The sequence below is a fragment of the Labrus bergylta genome, chromosome 8 (genome assembly GCF_963930695.1).
Source record: "Labrus bergylta chromosome 8, fLabBer1.1, whole genome shotgun sequence".
Taxonomy (NCBI): domain Eukaryota; kingdom Metazoa; phylum Chordata; class Actinopteri; order Labriformes; family Labridae; genus Labrus; species Labrus bergylta.
In genome coordinates, this window is record NC_089202.1 from 1,498,788 (window position 1) to 1,526,326 (window position 27,539).

Genomic DNA, 27,539 nt, shown 5'->3' on the forward strand with positions numbered 1-27,539 from the left:
TATAGTGACGGGGAGTACTTAAATGCAGCATGAGACTGTGGGGCAGATGCGGGGCAGATGAAGGGGACACTATCCCAGACCAGACGTAGACCGAACATAAACTTCTTCATATTTTACATTGCGTGCAGGCTAATTTTTTTTCCATGAAAAGATGAGCGGATACGTGTGGAGTAATGTATCTAGCTTTAAGGGAGACAAACCTATTTAAAAAATGCCTAGACAAAATGAAGAAACACAATTACATTCATACTTAAGTGTCATTGTATCAGTCTTAATCACGTAGCACGGTGTTAAATACCGGTTAGGCAGACTGTGTCTATTTTCTGGACATCCCTTTACGACTCTGAGGACCCCTGGTGTTTCTACAGGCGTCTTTCACATACAATGCCGTTTCCCAATTATCCACATGGAGGCGCTGTATCCCCTCTATGTCAATATTCATGTGACCACGGTGGAGAGGCGGGGTTACAATGTAACAATTTAGGTGCTACTGTGTGACCAACAAAGTGTCCGTGAGCTCTGAGCACATCTGTGTGCCGTAGCGCTCCTCTTGTCTCTCGTCGATGTAGACTGTTAGACACCCACCTCGGACATCAAATGAGAATTGTAACGAAGACGCCGCAAGTGGGGACGGGACCGACTCACAACACATTCATATGAGGTGCGTGAGCCTGTTACAAATTGAGAAAGGAGAGAGGTAAATGCGGTAAATTCGTGCAAAACCGTAAATAGCTCTAAATTGAATTAGGAGTGGATTATGTGAGTGCGCACTGTGATGGATGCAACAGGATTATTCTGCTCGTACGGAGGAGGTGGCTCCGTCCTCATAGTTTATGGACCGAGGCGCTGGCCTGTTGCTAGGAGACCTTTTGACAGCCGGGAGCTTTTGGAAAGTGACAGTTAATGCACTAATGGTGACTGCTGATTCGGCAACCCAAGCCTTCCTCCTTCTCTCTTTAGTTTCTTGCGAGCTGTTTGAGGGTAAAAGAAAATATTCACAACGGTGTTTTTGTTTTTAGTCAGGAGATTATAGTGTTTTAAAGGGAACAATAGCCCACTTGATACGATTATGAACCTAAATATATCGTCAGAACGATGTCACAAGGAATTGTTGTTGCATTTTTGAAAATTCGCTAGCTTTAGGGACAACTTCATAAACTAGCCTACCTATGTTCAGGATTCATTTGAAAACAAAGACAACAACCATCATGATCAACAAATATCCTACCCTAGATTAGATCCGGATCTGCACGTCTGATTCGATTTAGGCTACAATTTCATGATTTTCATTATCTACAGCCTACCTTAAACCAAATCATTCCAAAGCATAGATGAAGGGCATGTGTGACTCTGTTTTGGGGTTGGACTTTACAGAATAAGCTCTCTTCCTCCCTCATCCTTCAGCAGCAGTCGCCAGTGGCCATGCATCTGAAGGTCACTGGAACAGATCAATAACTAGATCTCACTGGGACTTCACTCAAGAGCAGCTAGTGGTGCACTCAGTCCTGTCTACTCTTAAGGTGAATCACACATTTATGTAGACTTCCTTCTATGAGGTAGCCAAGAGCACCTGAGGCGACTTACTGTACATTCGAGTGTATAGTATTTGAATCAGAGAATACAAAGCAGCTTGAGTTTCACAGTGCATCCTTGCTGACCTCTGTGTCCCTCTTGTTCAGCTGGGTATTATCTAGCAGGAGACTGAGGGATATCACATTCAGGTGTGTCGCACATTATGTCAAGGTTGTAGCTACACCAGAGGGACTTAATGTAATTTGGACTCACAGCTTGTCTTGAGAATTGCTGAGCTTGTTGAGTCCCTTCTTTGTAGTCTAGCTGCCTGTGGCTGTCACCCGCGCTGTGTTGTATATGAAAGGGCCTTGAGAGAACAAACATTGCCAGAGTCAAAAGCAGTGTTGCTGAGAGAAGGGAGAAGTCAGCATTAAGCTTGACGTGTGGTTGCATCCCTTCACACATCGCGCAGGAGGCTGTCACAGTGTGACTGGGTCCAGGGGATGGACTGAGTAAAGCTGACATGCTGCTCTGTCCTATTAGGCGGATGTATGTTACCAGTGAGGAGACTACAATCCTCAGGAGCCACATAGCATCCCCGACCACCTCCTCTACCATCTCCTCTTCCTTTGTACAGGGGCATGCCTTCTGAACCCAGCCTCAGGTAAGTGGCAAGGTCCTTCAGTATATACTTTACACATGCACGCTCTAGGCTCATGGCACAAACAGTTTAAAATCAGTAGCAACTGCGGAGATATGTACTGAGTATTTCAGTAAATGTGGACAAAGAACCTTGTTTATATTCTAGAGGAATGTCCTTGAAGATCAATGTGTTGCTGAATAATGGTGTTTCTAGTGTGCAGACTTCATTAGCTCTCTATTATTATTAGTCTTTTGACTAATAACAATACCTTAGACAAAGGCAAAATCACTTAAATTAGGAAATCTTTATTATTGATGAAAAGGGAATCTCTAACCTTATTGGCTTATAATTAGTCAAAAATACGTTTAGGTAGGGAGTGGGACCAATGCTGCTGTAAGGTAATTAAAAACAGTCCCATTATGTCTTTTGTGGCTCTAAAACCCTTTATTATGACTCAGATCAATAACCTGATGTGGTATAGTCTTATAATTTGATTTTGGTGACCATAATTTCTGAAGTGCACAAACTATATAAATTATCTCAAAAAGACCTTGGCATGGAGAGTCTGGAAAACGACATATGTGGATCAACCAGTTTCTTATGTGCAATCTCTGCTGTTTTCCTAAAATTGTGCATCACAGAGTCCACAGCTTTAATCTGATGAAAGATAAGATATTAGCATTGTAATGTTTTTCTTTATTAGTAAGTGCATCAAAGGCTTCTGAAATCCTCAAATCACTAACTTTGTGAAATACTTGAAATGTGAAATTCTGTCATTTCCCCTCCCCGCCTTGCTCTTCCCTCTGGAAGAGTCCAACAACCAAAAAACAGCCTGACTCATCTTTCTTATAGCACCTCTGGCCAGCAGCACACACGTACCCACCTACACACACACACACACACACACATTATTCCCTCTGTTTTACAACCCGTCACCATGAAGGTGACAGAGCAAACCTCCTGGCAGACAGCAGCATTTAGACAGACTGTCGGGACTTAAGTGGACAGAGATGGATTTAGATGGACAGGGTGGCAGACTGCTGATGGATGGGTACATGCACAGAGGGACTATAAGGAGGGGCTTAGAAACGGGGTATATTTGGTGCTACAAGGATACACAGCACATAGTGAGTCAGCCACTCAGACCATCAGTCAGATATGTTCTGTAGTCATGTATTTGTCTCACCATAATAAACAGACGTATGTTCTTTTTAAGCTTTTTAGGAATGAATACTTGTGTCATAAATTCATTGTCATCTTGACTAAAAAAGGAAATCTCTTTGTTTTGTTTTGTTTTTTTGGGGGGGGGGCTTTTTATCCCTTTATTAGGGATACAGTGTTAGAAATCAGGAAGAGAAAGCTTGGGGAATGACATGGGGAAAAGAAGCCACAGGTTGTATTTGAACATGCGCTGCCCGCTTTGAGGACTCCAGCCTCAGCACATGGGGAATGCAAACTAACCACTAGGCCACAGGTGCCCTGATTAAATTACTTATAACTTGCAATGACTTGTCTACTTACAGGAGCAAGAATTGAAAGCTCTACTATGCTCCGCTTTCAACCAGCAGATGCATGTGAACATTTTGCCTTTGACTAATGCTAATGTAGGCTCTGAACAGATGTAATGTTTACGATGTTGATCATCTTAGATTCTCCTGTTGGCAGGCTAATGTTTGCTAATTAGCACCAAACTTAAGTCAAAGTTATGAAACTAATCAGATTAGCATTTATTCTATCAGTGCCTTCAGGGGCGGCTGTGGCTCAGTTGGTAGAGTCGGTCATCTCTCAACTGGAAGGTCAGGGGTTTGATCCGCTTGTAAAAATCTGAGGTCTACTGTGACTTTGCTGCTGAAATGGCAAAAAATAATGAAGATTAACTTTCCAAATGTAGAGTGATTGGTAAAAAGCCTACCAGCCTCTGGGAAGATGTCTAAACCCAAGAAATATTTAAGGATTAAACGATCAGCAGGCTTTAAGTTTCAGTGGCGGGCATTATCAACATATAAAACTGATAAAGTATGCCAAATATTTCACCTTAACATTGCCGTGAACATACAAGCCTTGAAAATAGCTCTGTGATTCATTGTATCAAGAAATGATTGAGAAGGAAATCGAGGACACTCCAAACATATGACCTTGCACACCCACATCTGTATGTTGCTGCTGCAAGTGTGGCTAAACATAGAGTGGATTTTATATATGATGCATTGTCAGAGAGGTCTCACTGAATCATTATAAAACGTATTTGTCAAAGTTGTTGCTAGAAAAGAGGGATTTGAATTTGAAAGAGTCAAACAACATAACCTATGTGTATGCTTTGTGTGTGTGTGTGTGTTGCAGTAGGGAGATGCTGACAGGACAGAGGCTCTGTCAGTCAAAGTCCCACCAGGACTCGGTCCTCTCTGCCCTCAATCAGCAGAGGAAGGATGGTTTACTGTGTGACGTCACCCTGGTCGCTGGTGAGCAGAAGTTTCATGCCCACAAAGCCGTCCTGGCAGCATGCAGTGATTACTTTAGGGTGAGTCCTGGACCATATTACATGCACAAATATAGTACTATTTTTTTTTTAATGACAAATTTGTATCAGAACAGAGATAAGTTGTGGTTTTGTAAATGTACATTCCTTTGCTTTGTATGTTATAATTAATATTTATAATTACACACATATCACCCTCATTTTCTAGGCTATAAAAAGAAGGTGTTAGTCATACAGTAAAGCCCACTAATGATGTGACAGTAATCGGTAACGTGAACATCTGCAGGAATACTTGATTGTTGTCACTGCCACAAAACCTGTTTACCCTTTTATCTCCGTTAGCATATTCAGCCTTCACTCAGTGATCGAAATAGTTTTTTTCCAGGGACTGCCATCCTGCTAAGTCCGTAAGAAACTCAATTTTAAAAACAAGAGAGATGCTTTATTTGTAGTCTTGTTTACATATGTTAAAATTCAGAAGCACTGACAGCTCTTAGGCCTCGATTCAAACGGCTACAGTAGATCATCCTTCACCATCCCACTAGTGCCCTCCAGCCCTTGTTTTTTGCGCGGTCTCTTGCACAGGCTTCAGTCAGATTCTGGCTAAGCCACAGATATATCCTTAAATACACTGTATGGCAGCCAGACAGGAGATGGCCGCACATGGAAAAGGGCACCGATGAGATTCGAATTACGGACACTGAACAGATTAGGAAATAGAAATTAATCCCTCTTGAAAATGAGAGGCAGATTAAATATGTCCAAGTTGCTCAGGGATTATGCCTCCTGCGTGTAAATGTCTGTGTGTATGTATATGTGTACGTGCATGTTATTTTTGCTTTTTCTGCGGAGAGTTGAGGGTGGGCGAGTCACACTCCTTTCCTCTTTTTTTGTTCATCCTCTTCATTTTTTGTTCTCCTATTGTTCGTCACCTCCATTTTTAAATGTTGCTCTTTGAAGTCCCATCTGAGACAAGCAACACTGTTTTCCAGCACTCAGATTATTAGATCAGCCTGCTACAGTAAGCAAGAAAACTCACTCTGCTCCTGTGTTCCTCCGTAGGGGCTTAACAACATTATCTCCAGTTTGTCATCTGACTCCACTGCTGGCTTTCATTTAGTCAATTTACTGAGAAGATGAAGGCTCCTTGTGTTGTGAATAGAAACTGTGTTCTCTCTCTCTCTCTTTATTTCACAACCTGACACACACGAAGCAGTGACTACAACACATTATCTCACCCAGCAGACATGAGTGATTGTAATGAAATACCTGACCAAGCGTGAGTTGTTTACCTGAAACTTGTCCTTAATGTGTCACCCGCCTCTTCCAATGTCGTCACATTGCTGAGACGTCTGGACAGTTCTTCTGGGAGACAGGGCCAGTACAGTAATACCAGCGACAACACCACCCTCACTAAATCAACCTTACACACAGACAAACACACAAAACCCATCCTAGTCTTCTTTGTTGTGCAGGGAAATATTGTCTGCGAGCCTGTTTGCTTCATGTAAAACCTGTGCAAGAGAGAAGAGCTTTAACCTCTTCATAGAGAAGGTTTTTTTTATTTAATGAACTGCATTTTAATGATATGACTGGAAATTGATCATCTTCTATTCATTTCAATACACCTCAGTTAATGTTATCTGTTGTTAGTTAATCCACAAGGTGTTTTCTTTTACCACAGAATTTCAAATTGAGAGACATTCATGATTACATTCAGTTCCTCATCCCAAATTCTAATTATGTGTATTTTCCTTTGACATATTTTCAAGTACTCATGCACCCATTAGATACAATAGACAGATCTATGGGTTTGTGAGTTCTATACATTGACTGCATTATAAACTTGGGTAAATGGGCCTCATTCAACATCATCTTAATAAGATTTTTTGCCTAAATTGATTCCATGGAAAAATCCTAAAAATAATCTTACCCAGATTTGCAAGACATTTTAGGGCGGCTGTGGCTCAGTTGGTAGAGTCGTTGCCTCTCAACCGGAAGGTCGAGGGTTTGATCCCTGGGTGAGGGAGCAACATGTCCTATGTGTCCTTGGGCAAGACACTCAACCCTGAATTGTGGTGTATGAATGGGATTAGTTTCTTCTGATGGATGATACTACATAGCAATTACTACCATCAGTGTGTGACATGCAGTGTAAAAGAGCTTTGAGTAGTCGGGAGACTAGAAAAGCGCTATATAAGCTCAAATCCATTTACCATTTTAAACTACAGACTTTTCTCACCCTCTGTTCTGAAACTGATGACTGGACGCTTTACATGTTTTACTAATTAACATAGGCCCTCCAATGCCCATATAAGGGCATGAGTTTGCAGGGTTGTGTGCACACAGAACCCACACATGTACAAAAGATAAAGAAATGCCACAATTAAAATTTATAAACGGTTGAACATTGGATTCCAGTATCAGAAAAACTTTTATTGTTCTGAAGTATGTGCTGATAGAGGTGAAACATAAACAGGCTCATTTATTATTAAAGAATGTGCAGCGTCAGTAGTGAATATTAAATATAAATCACAAATGGATACATAAGATGTCCCTTGTTCAGAGAGCGCTGTCATCAGACAACAGCAGTTGAAGGGAAATCTCAAATCTAACTATGCTACTTTTGTTTTCTCAGAATTAGTCAGATTTGAAGGTAGATTTATTCTGAAAGCTGCTGCTGTAAAATGATCGAACATGTGACACATACATTTTTTTAATCCAAATGTAGGTTGTGAATGAGTGCAAACTTTTCCATTGAAGTTAAGACCAAACATTGCATGATTGAAATAAAAAGTTGACTACATTTAAACTATGTCTTTATATTTATTTGTTGTTTTGATAACATAAAGGTGTGGAATTTAGAAAAACACAATAACTTGTAATTTGCACAGGCACATTAGCACTAAAATAAATATGCACCTGAGTGCTTGTCAAAGAACAAAGCCAAATAACAAAACACGGAATCTCACTGAAAACTTTTAAAGAGGATTTTAAGAAAACTATCATCCGCTTGTTGAATGAGTCTCAGTAATCATGTCTTCTATCAGCATATCTAAAAGTGAAGTCACTGCATAAATATCCAAAACTATACGAACAGATGTGTTGGGTACACATCAAGGTTCAACCTAATTTAATGACAATGTTTAACAACAATGTGAAAACATTAAAGAGCACAATCAAAAGCTCAATCATACCACTCACAGTCATACATGAAAATATAAATGCAATCATTATGATCAACAATCATGATTCTGTTTTTCTTGGCAGGTTGACTTTATTTAAAATTAGAACACAATTTTAAAGCTAACTTTATATCTAAATTGACTTAAAATTCCATGTTAGCTATTTTGGAGTATATAGGTTAATGTCATGCTAGTTTAAATATTTTATCACCAAAAACAAAGCTGCATATAATCAGTACAGCAGGTTATGTCTCTCACACTCTAGTTGAGGTATTGCTAAAGAAAAGGTCTGTGTATCACCCTAAACCGTTTTTTGCTGTGGATTCTTAATAGAGAGTAAATACCAGCACCAGCTTACGGCTTTCAAAAATAGCAGCCATGGGCACTGAAATAATTATTTGATATCGCATTTCTTCGACACAACTGCCAATAAGTTTAGCCACAAACCTCTAGAGGAAATTAGTACAGCATTCAAACACAAAAACAGCCTAACTGAATATTGCTATTTTAGCCTGGGTGTACATATACAGTCTGTTTGCAGCTCAGGTGTACTGCAGAGCTATACACCCCCACTGCAGCATCATGTGAAAGGACCACAGTGAGTGTGGCTCTGTGGCTTAATTTATCTCTTCACTGGATCTATATTCCAAGTCAGAGGTGCCATCCATCATCACAAGCTCTCCCTCAACACCTCCACCAAGGTCAGGAGTATTCAAGCTGGAGGCGAATAGCACTGCTAACACTCTCAGAGCAAACACACACTAACATGGAAGGACATGCATAGTGTCAGTATTTTTTGTATCACATGGACTCACCTTTTAATGTTATCTGCTGTGTATCTGATCAACTCTCTGTGTTTCGGACTCTTGCACACACCAACTACAATCACACACCAGGTTTAGCCACAGGCCTTCCTGTGTTCAGTGGACCAGTGGATTTTTAATTAGCCCATTGGTGAGTCAACAAGACTGTGCTCTGAGGAGAGATGTACATGCCTCAGTTAAAAATCAGTGTGGCCTCAAGTCGACCCTGCCTCAAACATTGCCCTCACTATGTAGAGGGGCCAGGGGCATTTCTAGCCTGAGTAAAGTTCAGAGATGCTATGAATCAGGAAGAACGGGATGAGTTCTGAGAGGAATTAATGTCGTTTTCATGACAGAAAGAGATGCTACACTACGCTAACTGGCTAGCCTGAGGGGTTTTGATGCTTATTATGTTGTTGCATACCAGCGTCTGAGGAGAGATAGTGTGGAGGGAAACTGTGATTAAAATGATATGAGGGGTTGCCAGTTTGCAAGATCACTATGTTCCCAAAGAAAATCCTAGTTTCTTTATGTCCCATTACATATAGGAAAAACATTATTTACCATCACCTAAAAAACTTCTATGATGGACACGTTTGACCCCTCCTATCTATCTTCCACCCCACACTGCGACGCTCTGCTTGACGGCCCTGATCAATTACTCTGTCAAACCCTCATGGTGTGACACCAGTCAATAGCTCTGATTAGCAGGCAGCAAGCTGGACTCATGCACAGCAGGGCCAGACTGCGGACGCTGCATCCTTTGATTTCACATGAGTATGGTTTGTTGCACATGTGTGTTTTTGTATGTGTATGTGAGCATGATTGAAGAAAAGAAAGACAGAGAGGCTCTGTATCAGAAAGTACTGAATGTACTGTTTGTTCATGCTTACCTCTGGGACAAGGCAGGTAAATCAATACAGAAAGCCTGAGGATGTTGCGACTGGCAGGTTTTGATTGAGAACGATGCTGTTTTTTTGTACACATCCAAAACCTTTTTCTCAGGCGTTTTATCCTGTAACAACAATATGGTCAGCATACAACGTTATGCTGAAATGGTAAAACATAAAAGCACCATCAGTAATCTTGATCATTGGCTATTATTTTACAATCGCCCATTTTTGATGAAGAAGAGATTAGAGACACAGAGATTATCACATAAATGTCCATGCCATGGTGTTCCCTTTGCTAACTTCCATGTTTCTGTTATGTGTCATCAGGCTATGTTTAGTTTGTGCATGGTGGAGAGTGAGGCAGACGAAGTGACTCTACAAGGAGTGACTAGCGTTGGACTGAAGCACGCGTTGGACTTCGCCTACACTGGACAGGTGAGTCCGAGCAATGGCCACCAATTCTCAGAAGACACAGAAAAGAGCATCACCTACAAATACCTACATTTCAGCTAAAAAAAAAATCAGAAGAAAATACATCCCTGTACTTCCTGTTTTGTTTGGTGAAAACACAGGGAGCTAAAACGTCTAAAAAATGGTTGCAGAGGAAATCAAATCTTTTATTTAATGTTACTAAAAAACAAGTAAACATTACTCAATACTATACTCAAAAGTTAACCTTGAGGAAAAAAAGTATTGTCAGGAAATATTGGCACTAGGCTACTACTGGCAAACCCATCCTGATTTAATCAACCATCCTTGATCCTCAATCTTTTCCCAAGCAAACAAAGATAGCTGTGTTGCTACTAAATCAGCTCTGGATTTTCTTAGGCAAACCTATAGGGGCTGGTCAAACTAACTTGAAAGACAGTTTCAGTTGAATGTATCTAGCATGGTTTTCTAGCATCTTTTTCTGCACCTCTATTATGGAAGGAGAACACAGAATGGTTGAAAAATGCAAATGTTGGGTCCAGGCAGGTCAGATATATCAGGTGTAATTGGTGTTTGCTTGAGTTTGACACACACACACACACACACACACACACACACACACACACACACACACACACACACACACAGAAGGCTAAGCACCTTCAGTACATACTCTACACATCCCTCTTCAGGAACCTCACATTACTTGGCTTACATCATTCTCTGAGACAAATACTACCTATACTGGACCCCTACTTGTTAGGCAGCGGATGGCTCTGTAATTAATAATGGAGACATATTATCACCCTCATTCAAATAGTATAGCTAGGAACTTTGTGAACTTTGATGAGTCATATTGATGCATTCATTTTTTTAAGCAGAATGATCTTGCTGGTAAAAGATAAGCCTATTCAAAACCCTAACTTGTTGGACATTTTCATTTAAAATAATGCATATTAAGCTAAACTGACCAATTGCTTTACATGTTAAAATTCTGTCTGCAACAGATTAGGTCAGTTGATTAGAGTCTATACTTGTAGAGTAGCATTTGAATCACTCTTAAATTCTGTCAAAAATATGTCTCAAGTTGCAATAAAACTGTATCTCATGAGTATAAGCACTTTAGAAGCGTACACACCAAAAGTATTTACATCTGACCATGGCCAAATATGTCAAAAAATAAAGCAAAACGGGGCATTTGCAGATTACCGCTTTAATCTCAACAGCAGAAGCTTTACTGCAGCAGGCAGTTAGACCCAAATGTGCAGATTCTGTGTCAGATTTGAGCATAAACTTGTCACTCCTGTGTTTCCTCTGGTAACCCTGCTGAGTATTATTATATGATCTACTAAACAGAAAGCAGGAGTAAACAGCCCAGTAATACATTTCTATAGTAATGTAGTGCGTCCTTTTCTTCTCTCCCCATCAACATGGAATAATTGTGGGATCTTTTTAATAACCCTCCTTGACCTTGTGAGTGCCAGCGTTGCTCGCTCCAATAAGCAGCTGGGAGGCCAGGAACTTTGTAATTACTCCTAATTTTATTTCTGCTGTGGAAATGAGAAAAGAGTGAGTTGGTTAGGCAGCGTAAGTAGGTCAACAGCAGGCCTGCAAGCGGCTCTGCTTTGGTTGGCTCTGTTCCTATCTGTTCAGAGGAGATGATAACAGATGAGATGAAGGCAATATGCTGATCCCCACACCGTAAATAATGACCTACTAAAAATCCTTCAGCCACATGTCATAGGCCAGCAGTGTGAGTGATTAGACATGCAGCCAAAAGATGCTGTCAGGCTTCAAGTCAGCCGCTTACTTTGGGTGCCTTTGGGCCTTAAGTTTGCATGGAGAGCCTGCATGGGTCAGATTCTGTTTAGACCGTTTTTTTCCCCCGTCTCCTACAGTTGAAGGCTTGCAAGCAACTACTACAATAAATGTGGGTTTATACAATAGCTCACCATACTCCCACGCTCAACCAGCCACAGTGTTATAAAACTGACTCCTGCTGTGCAAGGTTTAAGTGCTCTAACTGTAGTGGGCCTCTGTGTGGAGAGGAGAGCAGGATATGAAGAACGTTCACTTACACTTATTGCGGTTATCATTTGGCCTTGCCTTTATTGCAGCTGCTGCTTCCTGCCAGGCCACTGATTGAGTTAAAGAAGAAAAATCATTTGAATTTTTGTGATCACTTTGTGTCTTTAGTCATCTAATAGAAGTAGCATTAAGATATAGATGATATATGCATACAATGTATACAGAGGCATCACATCTTCATCAAAACTTTAGATAAGATAATCGTATATCTTATTTAAATTGCCATTGAGTTCTGATTGCACACAGATCCTGACAAAGGAACCAAAGAACCTGATTACCTTTTTCCAATCTTAATACAGTAAGCTTATGCAAGCCCACAGATTATGCTGGTGGTTAACTCAACCATGCCTGGCAGGAAACCTCACTGTTATAAATGGAAATGTGCAGATGAAGCTGATTTCAGAGAGGAGAAAATAAAAATCGGCAAAGTGTGAGGGGATTTTTTTTTTTAATGGCTTTAGTCACAGGGAAAATATTCTAATATACACCACTTGCCTGATGACTACCAATGAACTGTTTACACGATTGCTACAGCAGTCAAATAACTTGTGTATTAATATGCAGCAGGGCATGTGATTAGGCACAAACACTGACTAACATGTTTTCACATCAGTCACAAACAAACACAGAATGAAAGTCGTGCATTTCTGATCAGATTTGTTCTAATTATAGGAAAGAGAAGAAGTATCTTTCTTGCTCTTAAAAACCACAAACAAAATGTATGTAACAAAAAAATGATACTCATGAGGGCTGCTCAACAATATCCGGCCCACAACTGTGGTGTGAGGCGAGGGACACTAATGATGAAGTCATTATCTCTCACTTTACTACTGATGCACTCGCACCTCTTTGGCTATGTAGGACACTGCCACTGAATGGATTATCAAAGCTTTGCTCCTACTCTTGAAAAGAGTCAAATGAGAGGTGACATGGGGGAATGTTTAGGGACTATTACTCCAAAGATAAATGGAATATTCAACTCTGTGTGGTTCTATTAGTGAGCTGAGAATAGACACCAAAGGGGGCAGCACCCTCCATAAAGCTGATAATACCTGGCTCTGCTTCTGGGAGCCTGGCAGTAAGAATTGGCTGTGTGACAGAGATTTATGCTGTTCAAATATATGCAGGTATAAGTGAGAAAACAGAGATTTTCACATGATGTCCATTCATCTCATCAGGAAGCATTTTGGTAGTTGCCTAAATTTGTTGTCTACTGGGAGGATGATATAAATGATTTACGCACATTTATAGGGCACCAATCTCAGAAGAGGTAGGGTTCACTGTAAGAGTAGTAAAAGTACGAGCACTTACATATGGGTATTCATTGATAAGTGATGTTCCTCACTTTCTACCTGTAACTAAAGAAATAGAACAATGATGCAACTGCATCTGTTGCTGACATTTTAACTGCTGTGTTTCTCTAAACAAACATGCCATTGCTCTGATACATTTCCCTTTTTATGTAGCCTGTGTTCAGTAGATTTCAGTACCACAGAGTACTCAAAATGATATAGTGCATTAATGGAGCTATTTATTTACTTACAATTTAGCAGTGCAGAGTTTGCAATCTGCTCTTCTTTTGTCATCCTTGTTTATGTAAAAATATCTACAAACTGCCACATAGCTCCTACTCCACCTACCTGCTCAACTAATGAGAGGCTAACATCACGCTGTGAAGTGGTAGCAGGTGCTGTGGTATCTGTAGGAGTACTCAAGCACAATTGATCAGCCTGATACTCAATACTGCTGTCAGTGTTAGTGCACCCCTAGTCTGAGGAGCTAATAGCCTCTGGATGGAGGGCTACCTTTCACTACCAGTATGGCAAGCGCTTAGTGAGTCATCACTTCCTTTTCTGTGTGTTGTAATTGTTTACAGTCTGACAAAAAGCTAGTATTTGGAGTTGGATTTAAGGCCCAGGCTTAAATCTTCGAGGGGATGTTAGCTTCACTTGCAACCAGGGTTCAGTTTATAGATATTAATTAAAGTTCAGTTTTGGTTAAATGATGGCTGATGGGTTCCTGGATGGAATTTCATTTTGGTTCTTTTACTGTCCAAATGAAAGTTTTTTTTTTCTGGATTCAGCCCCCAACAGCAGATATTACTACGTTATACTTCAAAAGCAAAATCTAGTGAAGTGCCTGAAGTTTTTGCCTTTTTATGCAGGATATGTAAATACGGATTAGTAGGGCACCAATGAAATGAATAATTTAACCAATTCCCATACGCCTCTGAATTCATTTAACAACACTAAATTTACAATTGCATTTTTTAAAGCCTACACTGTATTACTTTAAATGTACAGAAGTAGAACAGAAATCCACTGACCTTGTTTGTCTCCTCTGGACAGATCCTGCTGGAGCCAGCAGTGATCCAGGACGTCCTGTCTGCAGGAAGCCACCTTCAGCTGCTGGAGCTCCTCAGCCTCTGCTCCCACTACCTTATCCAGGTACACATCCACAAACATATATACACACTCCTCTTAGAGTTCACTGATAAACAGTTTGGTGATTTGATAATGTCTGCATCTTAGTTCTCTTAAAAGCTGTTTCCTCCCTCCTCGGTCAAACCAGAAGTGGTTCCAGAGCTGCCACATTAAGGAGCGTCACAAAGCTTTTCTAACTGAAAAAAGGAAGGAGATCTGTGTGGTGATGAGCAAGGATAGACAAGAGACAGACTGTCTTACTGACAGACACCCAGACATCGAATATCACTCACTGATTGGACGCTGCTGCGGATCAGACTTCAGTGAAACTTATCAACATCAAGTAACGGAGAAAACACAGACCTTAAAACAGACTCTGAACAGACATTTAAACAGACTGTAAAACATCCATCAGTTTAAAGAGTCAGTATGTGATGAGCTGGGATAAAAAAAGCTTTGAACATGAGGATTATAATCAGATTGTTGGCCTATCACTCCACACTTTTATCCTTAATTTGCTTCGTTTTCTGATTAACCATCAACAAAAAGTCTGTTCATTTTAGGTCTTAAAATCAAAAGATCACAAACAACTCCTTCATGATCATAACAGAAATATTTTCCTTTCATGTTCAGTCAGACTATTTGCCTTTTTTATTGTATTTTTACAAGATAAATAATCCTTTGTCAATCCCCAGATGGGATATTCAAGAGTTGAATAAAGAAGAAGAGAAGAAGAGCATGCATATGAGTCAAAATGAAATAAATATAGATAGGAATAAAATATATTGACATTATGATAAGAATGAAGGTCTGAAAGAGTGGGAGTCTATCTGTCAGTAAGAAAAAGGTTTTACATTCATCCCCCTGTTCATAAAGGTTCATATAAGACTTATCTCTGATAAGTGTTATTACTGTTTACTCTTCACTTTTGGGCCTAATAATTCATTTTCAGTGTTCCTGAGACATCATACAGAGTTCTCTATCAGATTATCAGTAAAATCAAGTATAAATGATGACTAAACAATTCAATATCAAAGCTGTTCGAGTCCACTGACAGCTGAGCGGTGATGTCGTTATCACAAACGGACGTCACTTTGTGTAAAGCTTCAGTGGCAGGGCATGGAGTGGAAGATTTTACACTGTGACTTGTTTCACATTTATTGCATTGTATCCCAATCGTATTCTTAATTGCACTAGAAAGCAATACGTATTCCCTTTTAGAAAAACATGAGAGTAGCATGAACCAGGGTATCTACAGTGTATAAACATGGTAGATGTATTGATACAGGACGGTTCTTCTTAGACCAAAAAGGTGACATGGCATGTTCATCTCTTCACCAGCAACATTGAAACTGATCCAGCTGTATCACCATGACAACAATGATCTTATTACTGTGTTCTTCATAGTTACCTGAAACAAACATGAACTGGAAAGAACTGGAAACTCCAAATCCCAAATCATGACAGCCAAAGTGCTCTGAAATGAGTATTGAAATTGCTGTGTCAAAAACATTGGCGCAAACATTGTGTCAAGACACAAATAGCACGTGTGCTTATAGCTGCGACCGTGACCTCCATACAGTTGAATCATTTTGGAAATACACAATTTTCTTTATATCTGTATTCTAAGCTGCATCCTAAAATTGGTGTTGGAAAAATGGAGCAATGGCAACAGACGAATCAATATGAGCTTAATAAATGTGTCTAATCCATACATTCTGCTCAGCTAAACTAACAATCCCCTCTTCTTGCTTAAAGTATCATTACTCACTCTCTTGTCAACAAAGTCTTTTTGGGCTTTTAATGCCTTTACTTAGAGATAGGACAGTGGATAAAGTCATGAATCAGGGCGAGGGAGAGTGGGGAATGACATGCGGGGAAGGAGCCACAGATTGGATACCAACCCGGCTGACACGTACCACTACACCAACCACTACACTAATGGTGCCCCATCACTTCAATGTTTGATGTGAAATAATATGTATGGACCAACACAAATGTAATTGCACTTATTAATGTTTAACACCAATACACCACAACCCGCGGTAATGATTTGGAGGGGCAGTAGCTCGGTCTGTAAGGACTTGGTTTGGGAACCGAAGGGTCGCCGGTGTAAGTCCCCGCATGGTTCAAAATACGTTAGTCGGTCTGGTCACTGGAGAGATGCCAGGTCACTTCCCGAATACTGCTGAGGTGCTCTTGAGCTCACAGACACATAAATGTATGTTTGTCATCCAGGTTGCCTGAGGTCCTGATCTCGTGAAGGCTGCCCTTCTGTTTGTTTGATGTTTTTAATCCCAGAGACCATGACAATTTTTACAATAGAGAAAAATACAAGCATTACAATATTTTGTTGTACTTGTACAGTGACAATAAACATATCTTATGATGGATCTGTTGGGACGGAGACAAAGTCGACCTTCTGTCCTCTGGATATGCTGCCAAAAGCTGCTGTAGATAAAGAAAAAACTGGTTCAGGTTGTTGATACAGAACTTATATGTCTCCCTAAAATTCATGCATTTCTGTTGTTTTCAAAATAAAATACATCTGCATACAAATTAATTTAAATTCAAATCCAATTGAACCTTATTTTTATGAATTTCACAGCAACATTGCAGAAGAATCAAATAGCATTAACATTCTTTCTCTATGTGCGTTTGCAAGTTAGCAAAGCTTTTGTGTATTTCTCTTATATTGTTTCTAATGTATGTACAATTTAAAGGGAACTATGTATGCAGGAAACAAATCGCTCTAAGAACTATAATAGTTTTAGTGATAGTTATTTGTATCACCAATGAGTTGTTATAGGATTTCCCTCTCAAGGCTTATTATATATTATCATAGACACTTGATTTTTATACTTCATTCTACACTGCAGCTGATCTTAACAGTTCACATTAGAATAAACATTGCTCAAATCTGCCATCTGGTGGTTGCAAAAAGCCTGGTTTTATTGATTTGTAGGATCCAGCCCACACTGTCCTATAAACAACACAGCAAACTCCTAAAAAAGAATTGAGTCTTCTGTTTGATTATCTCTTTACCTGCAAACATCTTTGCATCCAGAGCACATCAGCTGACTGTTTGGTCTGGTTTGTGGTTGGCATGCCCAGTGGATGTTAATGCCAGATCAACAACACCACCACTGCACCAATTGATTGTGAATCAGATACTCCACCCTCATATGATGGATACTGATGTGCAGAATTAAGTTAATTGAGTATTGACTAAAAGATCAATACTGCTCTCACTGTGTCCTTTATTTGTAATGATTGTAATAATCACTCTCTGACTGGTACTTATATATGAAAGCTACTGTTGTTCATTTTCAGGTTTTTCATTTAGACATTTCATCTCATTTGTTGTGAATCATAATGAAGATATTTCAAATTAAATACATGCTACATACATATTGCACAATAGTAGTAGAGCAAACAAAAATCAACAACCTACTTTCAGTGCAAAGAAAAACAATAAACAAAACCCTGAGAGGTTTATTCATGAGAGTACTCATCATACCAGGGTAGTAGATGGGGTTGACTAGCTGATACATGTGTGTGTTGTTCGTGTTGAAGGGCAGCCAGAAGATGGCAGTCTTATTCCACTAGTCAGGATTCACTTCCCTTTATATATTCTTTTGCTCCTCCTTGTTTCCTGCCAACCTGTCTCTACATTAAGCTTCTCTAAATGTTGTCATTTAGCAGAGACCTGAAAACATCCTGCAGATTTAGTAAGAATTCCTTACATGTGAGGATTGAAAGTGTATCAGTGTTTTGTGGATGAGTGTGTATAAAAAAAATAATCCATATAAATAAAAAGTAAAAAAAAGACTAAAACAAACATCAATCTGTAAAAGTAATGTATTCTTTAAAAGATTGGCTAGAATAAGAAAGAATAATCTTATTAGAGCCAATCTTTTATAAGTTAGCCTTTGCTTAATTGTACCACCTAACAAAATCATAATATTGAAGGGACATTTGAAAGCACAAAGACCCCACTGATGGTCACTTTGTGTGTCTGTACCCCCTGTGCAGGAGCTGAGCAGTGTAAACTACCTGGAGCTGTATCGTGTGGCTGACCTGTTCCACCTCCCCGCCTTAGAGGAGGCCGTGGTGGGCTTCCTGGTGGAGCATCTGTCTGAGCTGAGCCGGAGCCAGCAGGACGAGGCCCTGCAGCTTCCATACCGCCTCCTCAGGGAGGTGCTGAAGAGCGACCGCCTCACCTCCCTGAGCGAGGAGGAGATATGGAAGGTGTGTAATCACAGGAAGTGTATGTGATTATGAGTCGAGTCAGTGGATGCAGTATGAAGCTGTAAGTGCATTGTAGTGCTTTATATTTGAAGAGCAGTATTAACAATCAGCTCATAAAAACTGACTTCTTGTATCTTGGCACCAAATTGCTCTGTAGATAAATCTCACACACAGACATTGTACACAAACAAAACCAAACAAATGACATGTTGCCAGCTCCATCCTGCACTGTTTCTATGAATGAGGATATGCATTAACAGGTGTTGTGTCTAACTGTTCACATATGTGAAGGATAGATTCGATATGTTTCAGTCCATCTCTCCATGTGAGCATATGCGTGTGTGTCTGTCGTGAACTGTCAGGCTTTTGGAGTGAAATCTGCAGTGCGTGGAGGGGACTTACTGTTTTGACTGTTCATTTGCACCAATCAGCCCCCCCTCTCCAACCTTCCCCCACCATCTCTCTCCCTCTCTGTCTTTCTCCCCTTCTCGTCACTGATTAGGCCCACCGCGGCTCCATCAGGGCCCCAATCCCCCAGCTGTCACTCGGCCGCCCGTCTGATTGAAAACAATCAGGCCTCTGATGGCACAATTACCCTGACCCTTTAGCCAGCCGCCGCTGCCATAATCAGCCTCTGATTAGGCTGCTTTGGGCTCCTTCACTTTGCCCAGAAGGTTAATTTGGGCATCAGACGGAAAGCGAACGGAAAGCGGGGGCTGTCGTCCGAAAGGGTGGGGAGGGGGTTCTCGCCAATACCAAACTGATAAAGCTTGGCCGTCAATCATTGTCACTCAGAGTTTTCTTAGAGTCTTATACGCTCCGGAAATCACATTTTCTCTTGCTTTGTTTTTTCCCCCCTCTCCTCTTTCATGCCATCCTGTGCTCTGCCTTTCTGTAGCTCCCCCTCCCCCCCCACCACCACCCCTACCTCTCTCCTTCACTATCTCTTTCCTGTTCTCTCTCCCCCTCTCTTTTGTTGTTCACACCAGAAGCACACATACACACACTCTTTCACTTTCCCTTTCAGTGTGGAGGGTAAGGAGGGAGAAGGAGTTGATTTATTCTGTGCCCTGAGGAAGTTGTGTGATGCAGCGTGACCTTCACAGTCAGCTGCCGTAGTGCACACGTTCACACACACACTCATACACATACTGTCACTTCAGAGCAATGAGGAGGAGAGAGAGGCGGGGTGAGTGATAGAGAAAGGGTGGTTGAGACAGGAGAGTGGCACAGATATGACAGAAAGGCAATCCTGACTTGCATGTTTGTTGCATATTCTTACCTAAAAGAGTGCTCTGAACTGGGAAATAAAAATAGAAGTTCTGCACATATTGAGTATTTATTTGAATGCTGGTTTAAGAATTTGAGTTTTGTCTGATTTGTCTATGGTAATTTGTGTCTAAGAAAAAGATTTTCATAGTCTCCACTGAAGCAATACGTGTGTGAAGTTCTCTGTCTCTGCTCAGATTACATTAAAAAAACTTTGTTTTCCTGATATCAGCCATTTACAGACATCTCGCCCACATTCACACCTAATCGCAGCTAAATAACCTTCCACCGCTCTAAAGTTCAATTAAATCACTTCTCTGCAACCCAGTGTGTCTGCGTTAAACAATGGAGGATGCCTGTGGATATTAACAGTCTGTATATGGAATGCTGCTGATTAATAAGTACTTGAGTGTTTGTTGGTAAGTAAGGATGCAGTGCTGGCGTGCATTAGCTTTGCCATAATAGCCTCTAGGTGTCTGAAAAGAAAATTATTATGTTTAGCAGTTGCTTTCTTTTCTTCTGATTAAAAGAATGAGTGAAAATTACAGAAAACACAGGAGAATCTTTCATTTCTTCATTTCTTCATGCACTCTTTACTCTAACCCTCACCTCCCTGTTCTTTAGATTGTCTTCCCCTACCTTTACAAGGGACTGTGGGAAAACATTTATAAGGAAAAGGAGGCGGATTGTTTAGAAAAAGAAGCAGAGAGGTTTTTTTTCTGGCACAACTTCACCAACTACCAAGGTGCATCAAGAGTGAAAGGCTTGAAGTTCCTGCGATACTTGCAGTTTAAAATCTACTTTATTATCAAATTAGACAGACACGCTTCGTCTTGTGGCCTTCATCAAGGTCATCATTATTTAAAAAAAAAGAAGAAATAAATAGAAACCACAACACCCTTCTTCTACCATGTCTACATGACAAAAGAGAAACAAAAAGCTAACTTCATTTAATCAGCAACAAGTACAAATACATTCAGACAGTATACTCCTGTTTGAATCACATTTTGTTGAAACAGTTGTTTTGATGATTTCTATTTGCTATTAGCATAGTTATAAAAGGAGAAATATTCAAGCCCCTGGTTGTTCATCGTGATGTATTAAATTAGAGTTAATTCATAGGCCACCTTTCCTTTTCGGGGTACAACTTTCCATAAGTCATCTTCACAGTCTCTGCTTCCTCTGCCTCCAGCTGGTGGTTCTGTGGCTCGAACACGACTGTCGCTACCAGTACACTGAGGATCTACTGCAACATGTACGCTATGGCCTGATGGATGTACCCACTCTCCACCACCTTGCCCATAGTCACCCTCTGGTCCAGTCCAGCCCTAGTACTGCAGCACTAGTAGAGGAGGCCCTGGATTACCATCATGCCACCTTTGCACAGCCCCTCCGCCAGTCAGCGCGCACGAGGCCTCGTTTCCAGTCTCTCACCCTCTACATAGCTGGTGGGCGGAAACGGGAGGTGAGCAGGGTCAGGGAGCTGCGGTACTTCAACCCTGCTGCACAGGAGCATGTACGTGTTGCGGGTGGGTCTAACTGGAGCGAGCTGGCACCCATGCCCACTGGGCGCAGCCACCATTGTGTTGCTGTGATGGGGAACTTCCTGTTTGTTGTTGGTGGGGAGGTGGAGCATGCCACTGGGAGGACATGTGCAGTAAGGACAGCTTGTCGATACGACCCAAGGGGCAACTGTTGGACTGAGATTGCGCCCATGAAGGCCTGCAGAGAACACTTTGTCCTGGGTGCTCTGGGTCAGTACCTGTACGCGGTGGGGGGCAGGAACGAACTGAGACAGGTGCTGCCGTCTGTGGAGCGCTACTGTCCCAAGAGGAACAAGTGGATGTTTGTTCAACCCTTTGACCGCTCACTCTCCTGTCACGCCGGCTGTGTGGCTGACAACCTGCTCTGGGTCTCAGGTAGACACACTCACATACACATTACTTTTACCTTGAGCCTTTAACTAGACAGACATGCACAGACACACACAGATTTAGTCCAGATTTATGCTGCTTTATGCACATTAGCGCTCTGACAAACGCTGAATTGCTGCTCTTCGGTTTTCCAGGTGGAGTGACAAACACAGCTCAATACCAGAATCGACTGATGGTGTACGACCCAGAACAGGTAACTGTGCACTGATGAAACTTTCACTTTTACACTTTCTTTTAATGCTTGTGACACTACATCGGTTATTTTTTATTATATTTATGTGGACTTCATTTATCATTATACTGCTATCTATATTCCAGAGCCTGCTGTAGAGTTTCATATTTTCCGAGCCTTAATGACTCATCGATCTTTGTCCAGTTGAGGTTTTCAGTTTATTTTTGCTCATTGTTTTGGTTTTCAACTTCTCTTTTTTTTTTTGTCCACTCAACGCCCTTGTCAAAGGTGATTCAGAAGCAGCAGAAAGCTGTTTAAAGTTAAAAGAGGACATTTGATAAACCCAGAGAAACTAGCTGTCCTGCTTTAAAAGAAAGTGAGAACATGTCAGACTAAGACAGAGCTGAAACAATAAGCTATTTGATTGCATTTGCCAGGTGTCCAGAAACATGACTTAAGGAGTCAAATTTTCAGCAAACCAGCAGTTTTAAGAAAGTGTTTCATCTTGTGAATATAATCAGGGTCTATATAATCATCCCTTGAATTGTTCTGTGGAATGCATACCAAGTATACTAACACTACCACTCATGAAGGTCGACCCAAAGGTGTCAGACGTTCTAGATATCATAAGTGATTCTATAGTTTGACCCTTAAGTTTGCTTTTTACTTGCAAGTAGGTAATATGTGCCAAAAACTCCAATGTTAGTTTAATTCTGTAAACTAAGTTATAAGACCATCCTGAATGTTATTCACTCGTCTGATACTGTGAATTACAGTAATATGTAATTCTATCACTGCCTTTAATCCACATTATGTATATCCTGGCAGTACTGTCTGTATATTGTTTTTGTAAATGAGTGTAAGGATAGAAGGTATTCTATAGCGCTCATATTGTAAAGTCTTGTGGGATATACAGTATATACGTATTTTTGATTTGAGGCTATAGGCCTATGAAATCGGCTTGACGTAACAGATACAATTATTACTGAACTTATTTTTGTCCGAAAAGTTTATTTATGAGGTGATGGAGGGAATGCTTTTGGAGGAAAAATACTTAAAGGGGAACAATTTAACCAAAATGTCTTTTTTGATCCAGTAAATCCATCCCATCATTATGATTACTGTGATGAATTACACAACAGGCAGATGTCAACAGTCTGCTAATTGATTTTCACACCATATGGAAATCAATGTAAACCAATGACATTGTGAATAAATTGAAACCGTATAGGATATTTGAAAGTCTAAATCTAACATGAGAAAATAACACCAGTTAAATATTGTATTTGTGATTTTTTAAAAATCTTTTATGTTTTTGTTTTGGTAAAAAAAAAAACTGTGATAATGTTTCTTTCATTGAACTACTCCCAGAAATTCTATAACAGGTTCAATCTATTATTTAGCATTCCTTAGATCACAGATTCCTTAGATCACAGATCCAAACAAATGAAATAAATAGAGTTTTCTATTTGCAATCATCACACATACACAGCACTCGATGGCAGAATGTAGTAAACTGCAGTCACTGTTTGTGTAAGTGTATGAGCCAGCTGTTAAAGAGGGCTGGATGTATATGGTATGAAGGTATGCAATGTGTATATGTGTAAGGTGCATATCCATATGGGTCCGTGTTTGTACACATCGGCGTGTAAGTGAGGGGACGAGAAGCGAGCAAAAGAGAGAGGAGAGTCTCATTTGTATTCACCATGAATCTACATTCACCTGCCAGAGCAACAGCAACCCCCCACCCACTCTACCCTCAACAGATGGCCACCCGTCAGCTCCCAGCAGACGCACACGCACACATATACACCCTCATTCTCTTCCTCAATCACACACACACACACACACACACACACACACACACACACACACACAACGACACAAAATAAGCATCAACACACTTAGTGGAATGAGCAGGGATCCTCGCTGTAAAATGGAGTGGCTGAAACATATGATTAGAAACAGGGAGGGAAGTCATTAGTACAAACCAGAGCTCCAGTGTCACGTTATTTATCTAGCACTGAGCATACATCAATTACCCATGCATAGATATGCTTAAATATTAATCTTCTATTCACACCCTCCCTCCTTCTTCGTACTACATCTCACCTCCTTCTCATCTACCTCACATCATTTTCTTCTTTCTTTCTTCCCTGCATCGGCTTTTCCCATAATGCATTTCTCCACCACCCTCGCCTGCTTTCAGGACCAGTGGTTAGCCCGCAGTCCCATGTTACAGAGACGAGTTTACCACGTCATGGCTGCGGTGAGAAGGCAGCTCTACGTGCTAGGCGGGAATGACCTGGACTACAACAATGACCGCATCCTGGTCCGCCACATTGACTCCTACAACATGGACCAGGACCAATGGACACGCTGCTCCTTCAGCCTCCTCACGGGTGGGCAAAGTAAAGAAACAACACGTGATCACCAATGCTCTTCTACATTTATACTACAGATGATAACTGGTCGACCGTTGGTCTGCAAGCTATATTTTGCATGTTTAAAGTTCCTTTACGGAGTCATAGATGGGTTTACACTAAGTACTGAATTCTACACAATACATACTTATTAAAATGTATATTTTAACATCATTTATTGATTGCAAAGAGAAGATAATTACCACTCTCATATCTTCAACTCGATATGAAGGTGAAAGGAAAGTTAGCTTAGCTTAGCATTAAGACTGAAGAGTTGGGAGTGTTTTGGTACTTTCACATGAGAAAGAAACAATAACACATCCTCAAGCTCCCCGGTGAGGATTGAGCAACATTTCAATCAAATTGTGATGACACTGCTTACTGTATGCTGCAAGTAAACACTCAGTTACCCCGATCAAATTACACCCACAGAGACCTAACGCAGCAGGCTTTTCATTTCAATCTCATCTTTACCGTTTTCTCATGTAGTCACAAGTGTTTAATGTAACTAAAGTTTTATGAGGGTTTAGATGTAAATGAATCTTAAACACAATATATGTTTAATTCAAATGATTTGGTCCGTGAAAACATAGGTTGAGTAAAGCTCTATCCTCCTCTCATTAGATAGAAAACGTTAAAAGTAATGCCTCCGTGCTGGTTGTAGTAGGCGGTAGGATGATGTACAATGAAAACACATAAATCCTTGCTTTGGACCTGTGGGCATGCTGCATGTACAGTATAGCCTCCAGGCTGGTGGAGGTGGGATGGAGTTCCACCTCCACCAGCCTGGAGCCAGAGGCAGAGGAGACCATGTGCTCATGTTCTCTTATCATCTTGCAATCCTTGTAGGAAGGCTTACTTTGTCAAGTTAGGTTGCTCTTAAGATTCCCCCCTCCTTCCTCGCTCCAATGAACTTCCCTCCTTTGATCTAGGATCATCTCCTCCCATTATATCTGTAAAAGTTTAAGACAAAGTCAAGGGAACGAGAACCTGAACTCAATCTTGGCTCTCCATTCACTCTTGCCCTTGCCCTATCTTTCTCCCTTTGTCTCCCTCTGTGTCTCTCGGGGGGCATGGACGTCATATCAACAGAATGCCCTCTGCCTGGCACACTAAAACATTGTGTCGGCTCTGTCCTCCCCAGGTCAAAATGAGTCTGGAGTCGCCGTCCATGATGACAGGATCTATGTTGTTGGAGGATACTCCATTTGGACTAACGAGCCTCTGGCATGTATTCAGGTGAGGATCTTTTAGCTTGAGCATCGCTAATAGGCTAATAGTCTACAGCTGTGCTAGAAATTCTATGAGGATAAATAGATTACTTTGTAATTAGCACACTTCATCTTTACATGCTGATGTAAGGAATGTATAATATTCATTATGATTAATATTTCATCAAAACATGTTAGTATGCTTACATTTTCTCAATAGCTAAAAACACAGATGCACATAATGTAGTCTGAAATATATGAAAAATTCAAAGTTTGACTATATGGTGGCAAACGATGAGACGTCAGAGGATCACTAAAATGATTACAATTTATGCTGAGGATGGTGTGTGCATCAAATTTCAGACAGTGCCAAGTCTATTTGAACTACATGAACAATGTTCTCTTTTCAGGTGCTGGATCTGAGCTCAGAGGGCAAGGAGGAGGTTTTCTATGGGCCAACACTGCCATTCGCCTCCAACGGAATAGCAACTTGTTTCCTTCCTGCTCCTTACTTCACCTGCCCAAACCTACAGACTCTACAAATACCCCACCACAGAATAGGTGCTGTTTAAATCATCAACGAACAAAACATCAGAAAACATGAACACACAAGCAGAGAATGGAGGGGACTCAACTGATCATAGTCATCACTTGGAAACCTGTAATCTCTGTCACACCAGTGTCCAGGGATTTCTTTGACTCAAATGTAAAAACAATACTCTCATGATCTACAAAAGCCATGCTTTCCTACACACCTCAAGGAAACTGAAAAACAAGCAGCTGTTTCAATTATATGGTATAACTGTTGTATTTCCCTGAGGACAGAGGCATCATTCATAATGTCCAGTGAAGATGCAACAAGTAAGAAAAAACAATCTCAGTGACTATTGTTCCCTAAGACAGCCTTACTTTATGGTAAGCAGACACATTACTAAATGACTCTGTCATCCACTGGAGTTCAAGAAACTGTCCTTTTTGCAACCCGTTATGAAGCCGAAGAGCTTTCATCACTGCAGAATACTTTTACCAAAGCTTATTAACCTCTCTAAAATCAAATGAAAAAACATGTTGTGCATGTTTTTCAAAATATACAGGACAAAGCGTGTTGTGTCATTGATTCGTATGTGCTTTGAAATGACAAATTGGGTTAGCAAGAGTCAGTTGCCCGAGGCAGAAGCTCATCATGCAATTTAAAAAACTTCAGATAAAGGTCAAAATGTACTTCATTATCCTGCATCAGCAGTGACACTCTACTGTATGTGTGTATGTTATGTAGACCTGTGCAAGTGAGATTTTTACCATACTCAGGACCTAAGACTGTTTATGTGCAATATGAATGTCTGGTCATTGTCATCATTCAGAAAATATCTGTGGAATATATTCCAAAGTGGTATAGTGCTATGATCATTAAAACTAATCGTTTTAGTTTGACCAGAAGAGAGAAAATGTGATCCCTGAACTCAGCTGTCTGTAAGAATACATGACATTTTTTTTTTTTTTTTTTTTAGAATAAAGGCGCTACATAAACAACACCAGGGCATCTTTTATAGGGATTTCTAAAAGCAATGACGGAAAGCAGGTTAATAAATTAGCATCAGTAAATAACTGGATTTGTATTTCAAGCATAACCTCTACTCATTTTCTTTCTCCTGTCCAACCACCTTTGATGGTGGTGAAAAATGTAGGGCAGCAGAAGCCTGCTCGTTAAAAGGGATGCACCGCACTTTGACAAGGCTGGAAAATGACTAGCAATGACAGAAAATGGGACTCGGTGATTGTGGGAGACAGCAGTGAGACTTTGTGTGATTAGGTGTAAACTAAAGCTGG

At 40.6% G+C, this 27,539-nt stretch overlaps 1 protein-coding gene across 3 annotated transcripts; it reads left to right on the forward strand.

Annotated features, from left to right (window-relative positions):
* Positions 1–465: 465 nt before the first annotated feature.
* klhl32 (kelch-like family member 32) lies at positions 466–27,143 on the forward strand. Of its 3 annotated transcripts, none has more exons than XM_020634903.3 (11): positions 467–661; positions 2,056–2,176; positions 4,496–4,673; positions 9,840–9,947; positions 14,378–14,476; positions 18,488–18,703; positions 21,165–21,891; positions 22,041–22,099; positions 24,288–24,489; positions 25,646–25,740; positions 26,123–27,143. In XM_020634903.3, the coding sequence occupies exons 2-11, from the start codon at positions 2,154–2,156 to the stop codon at positions 26,282–26,284; spliced, it is 1,869 nt and encodes a 622-aa protein (XP_020490559.1). In that variant the 5' UTR covers positions 467–661; positions 2,056–2,153; the 3' UTR covers positions 26,285–27,143. The 3 variants fall into 3 exon arrangements, with proteins under 3 accessions (XP_065814043.1, XP_020490559.1, XP_020490567.1); XM_020634911.3 differs by having other exon boundaries at positions 468–661; positions 24,288–24,480; XM_065957971.1 differs by lacking the exon at positions 2,056–2,176 and having other exon boundaries at positions 466–661.
* Positions 27,144–27,539: the final 396 nt, after the last annotated feature.

What these genes read in the sequence shown, in the direction of transcription:
- klhl32 (XM_020634903.3), top strand. Translation starts at nt 2,154, where the DNA reads ATGCCTTCTGAACCCAGCCTCAG. An exon ending in GCTCCCACTACCTTATCCAG is followed by an intron (nt 14,477 to 18,487) that starts GTACACATCCAC and finishes CCCCCTGTGCAG; the next exon opens with GAGCTGAGCAGTGTAAACTA. An exon ending in CAACCTGCTCTGGGTCTCAG is followed by an intron (nt 21,892 to 22,040) that starts GTAGACACACTC and finishes TCGGTTTTCCAG; the next exon opens with GTGGAGTGACAAACACAGCT.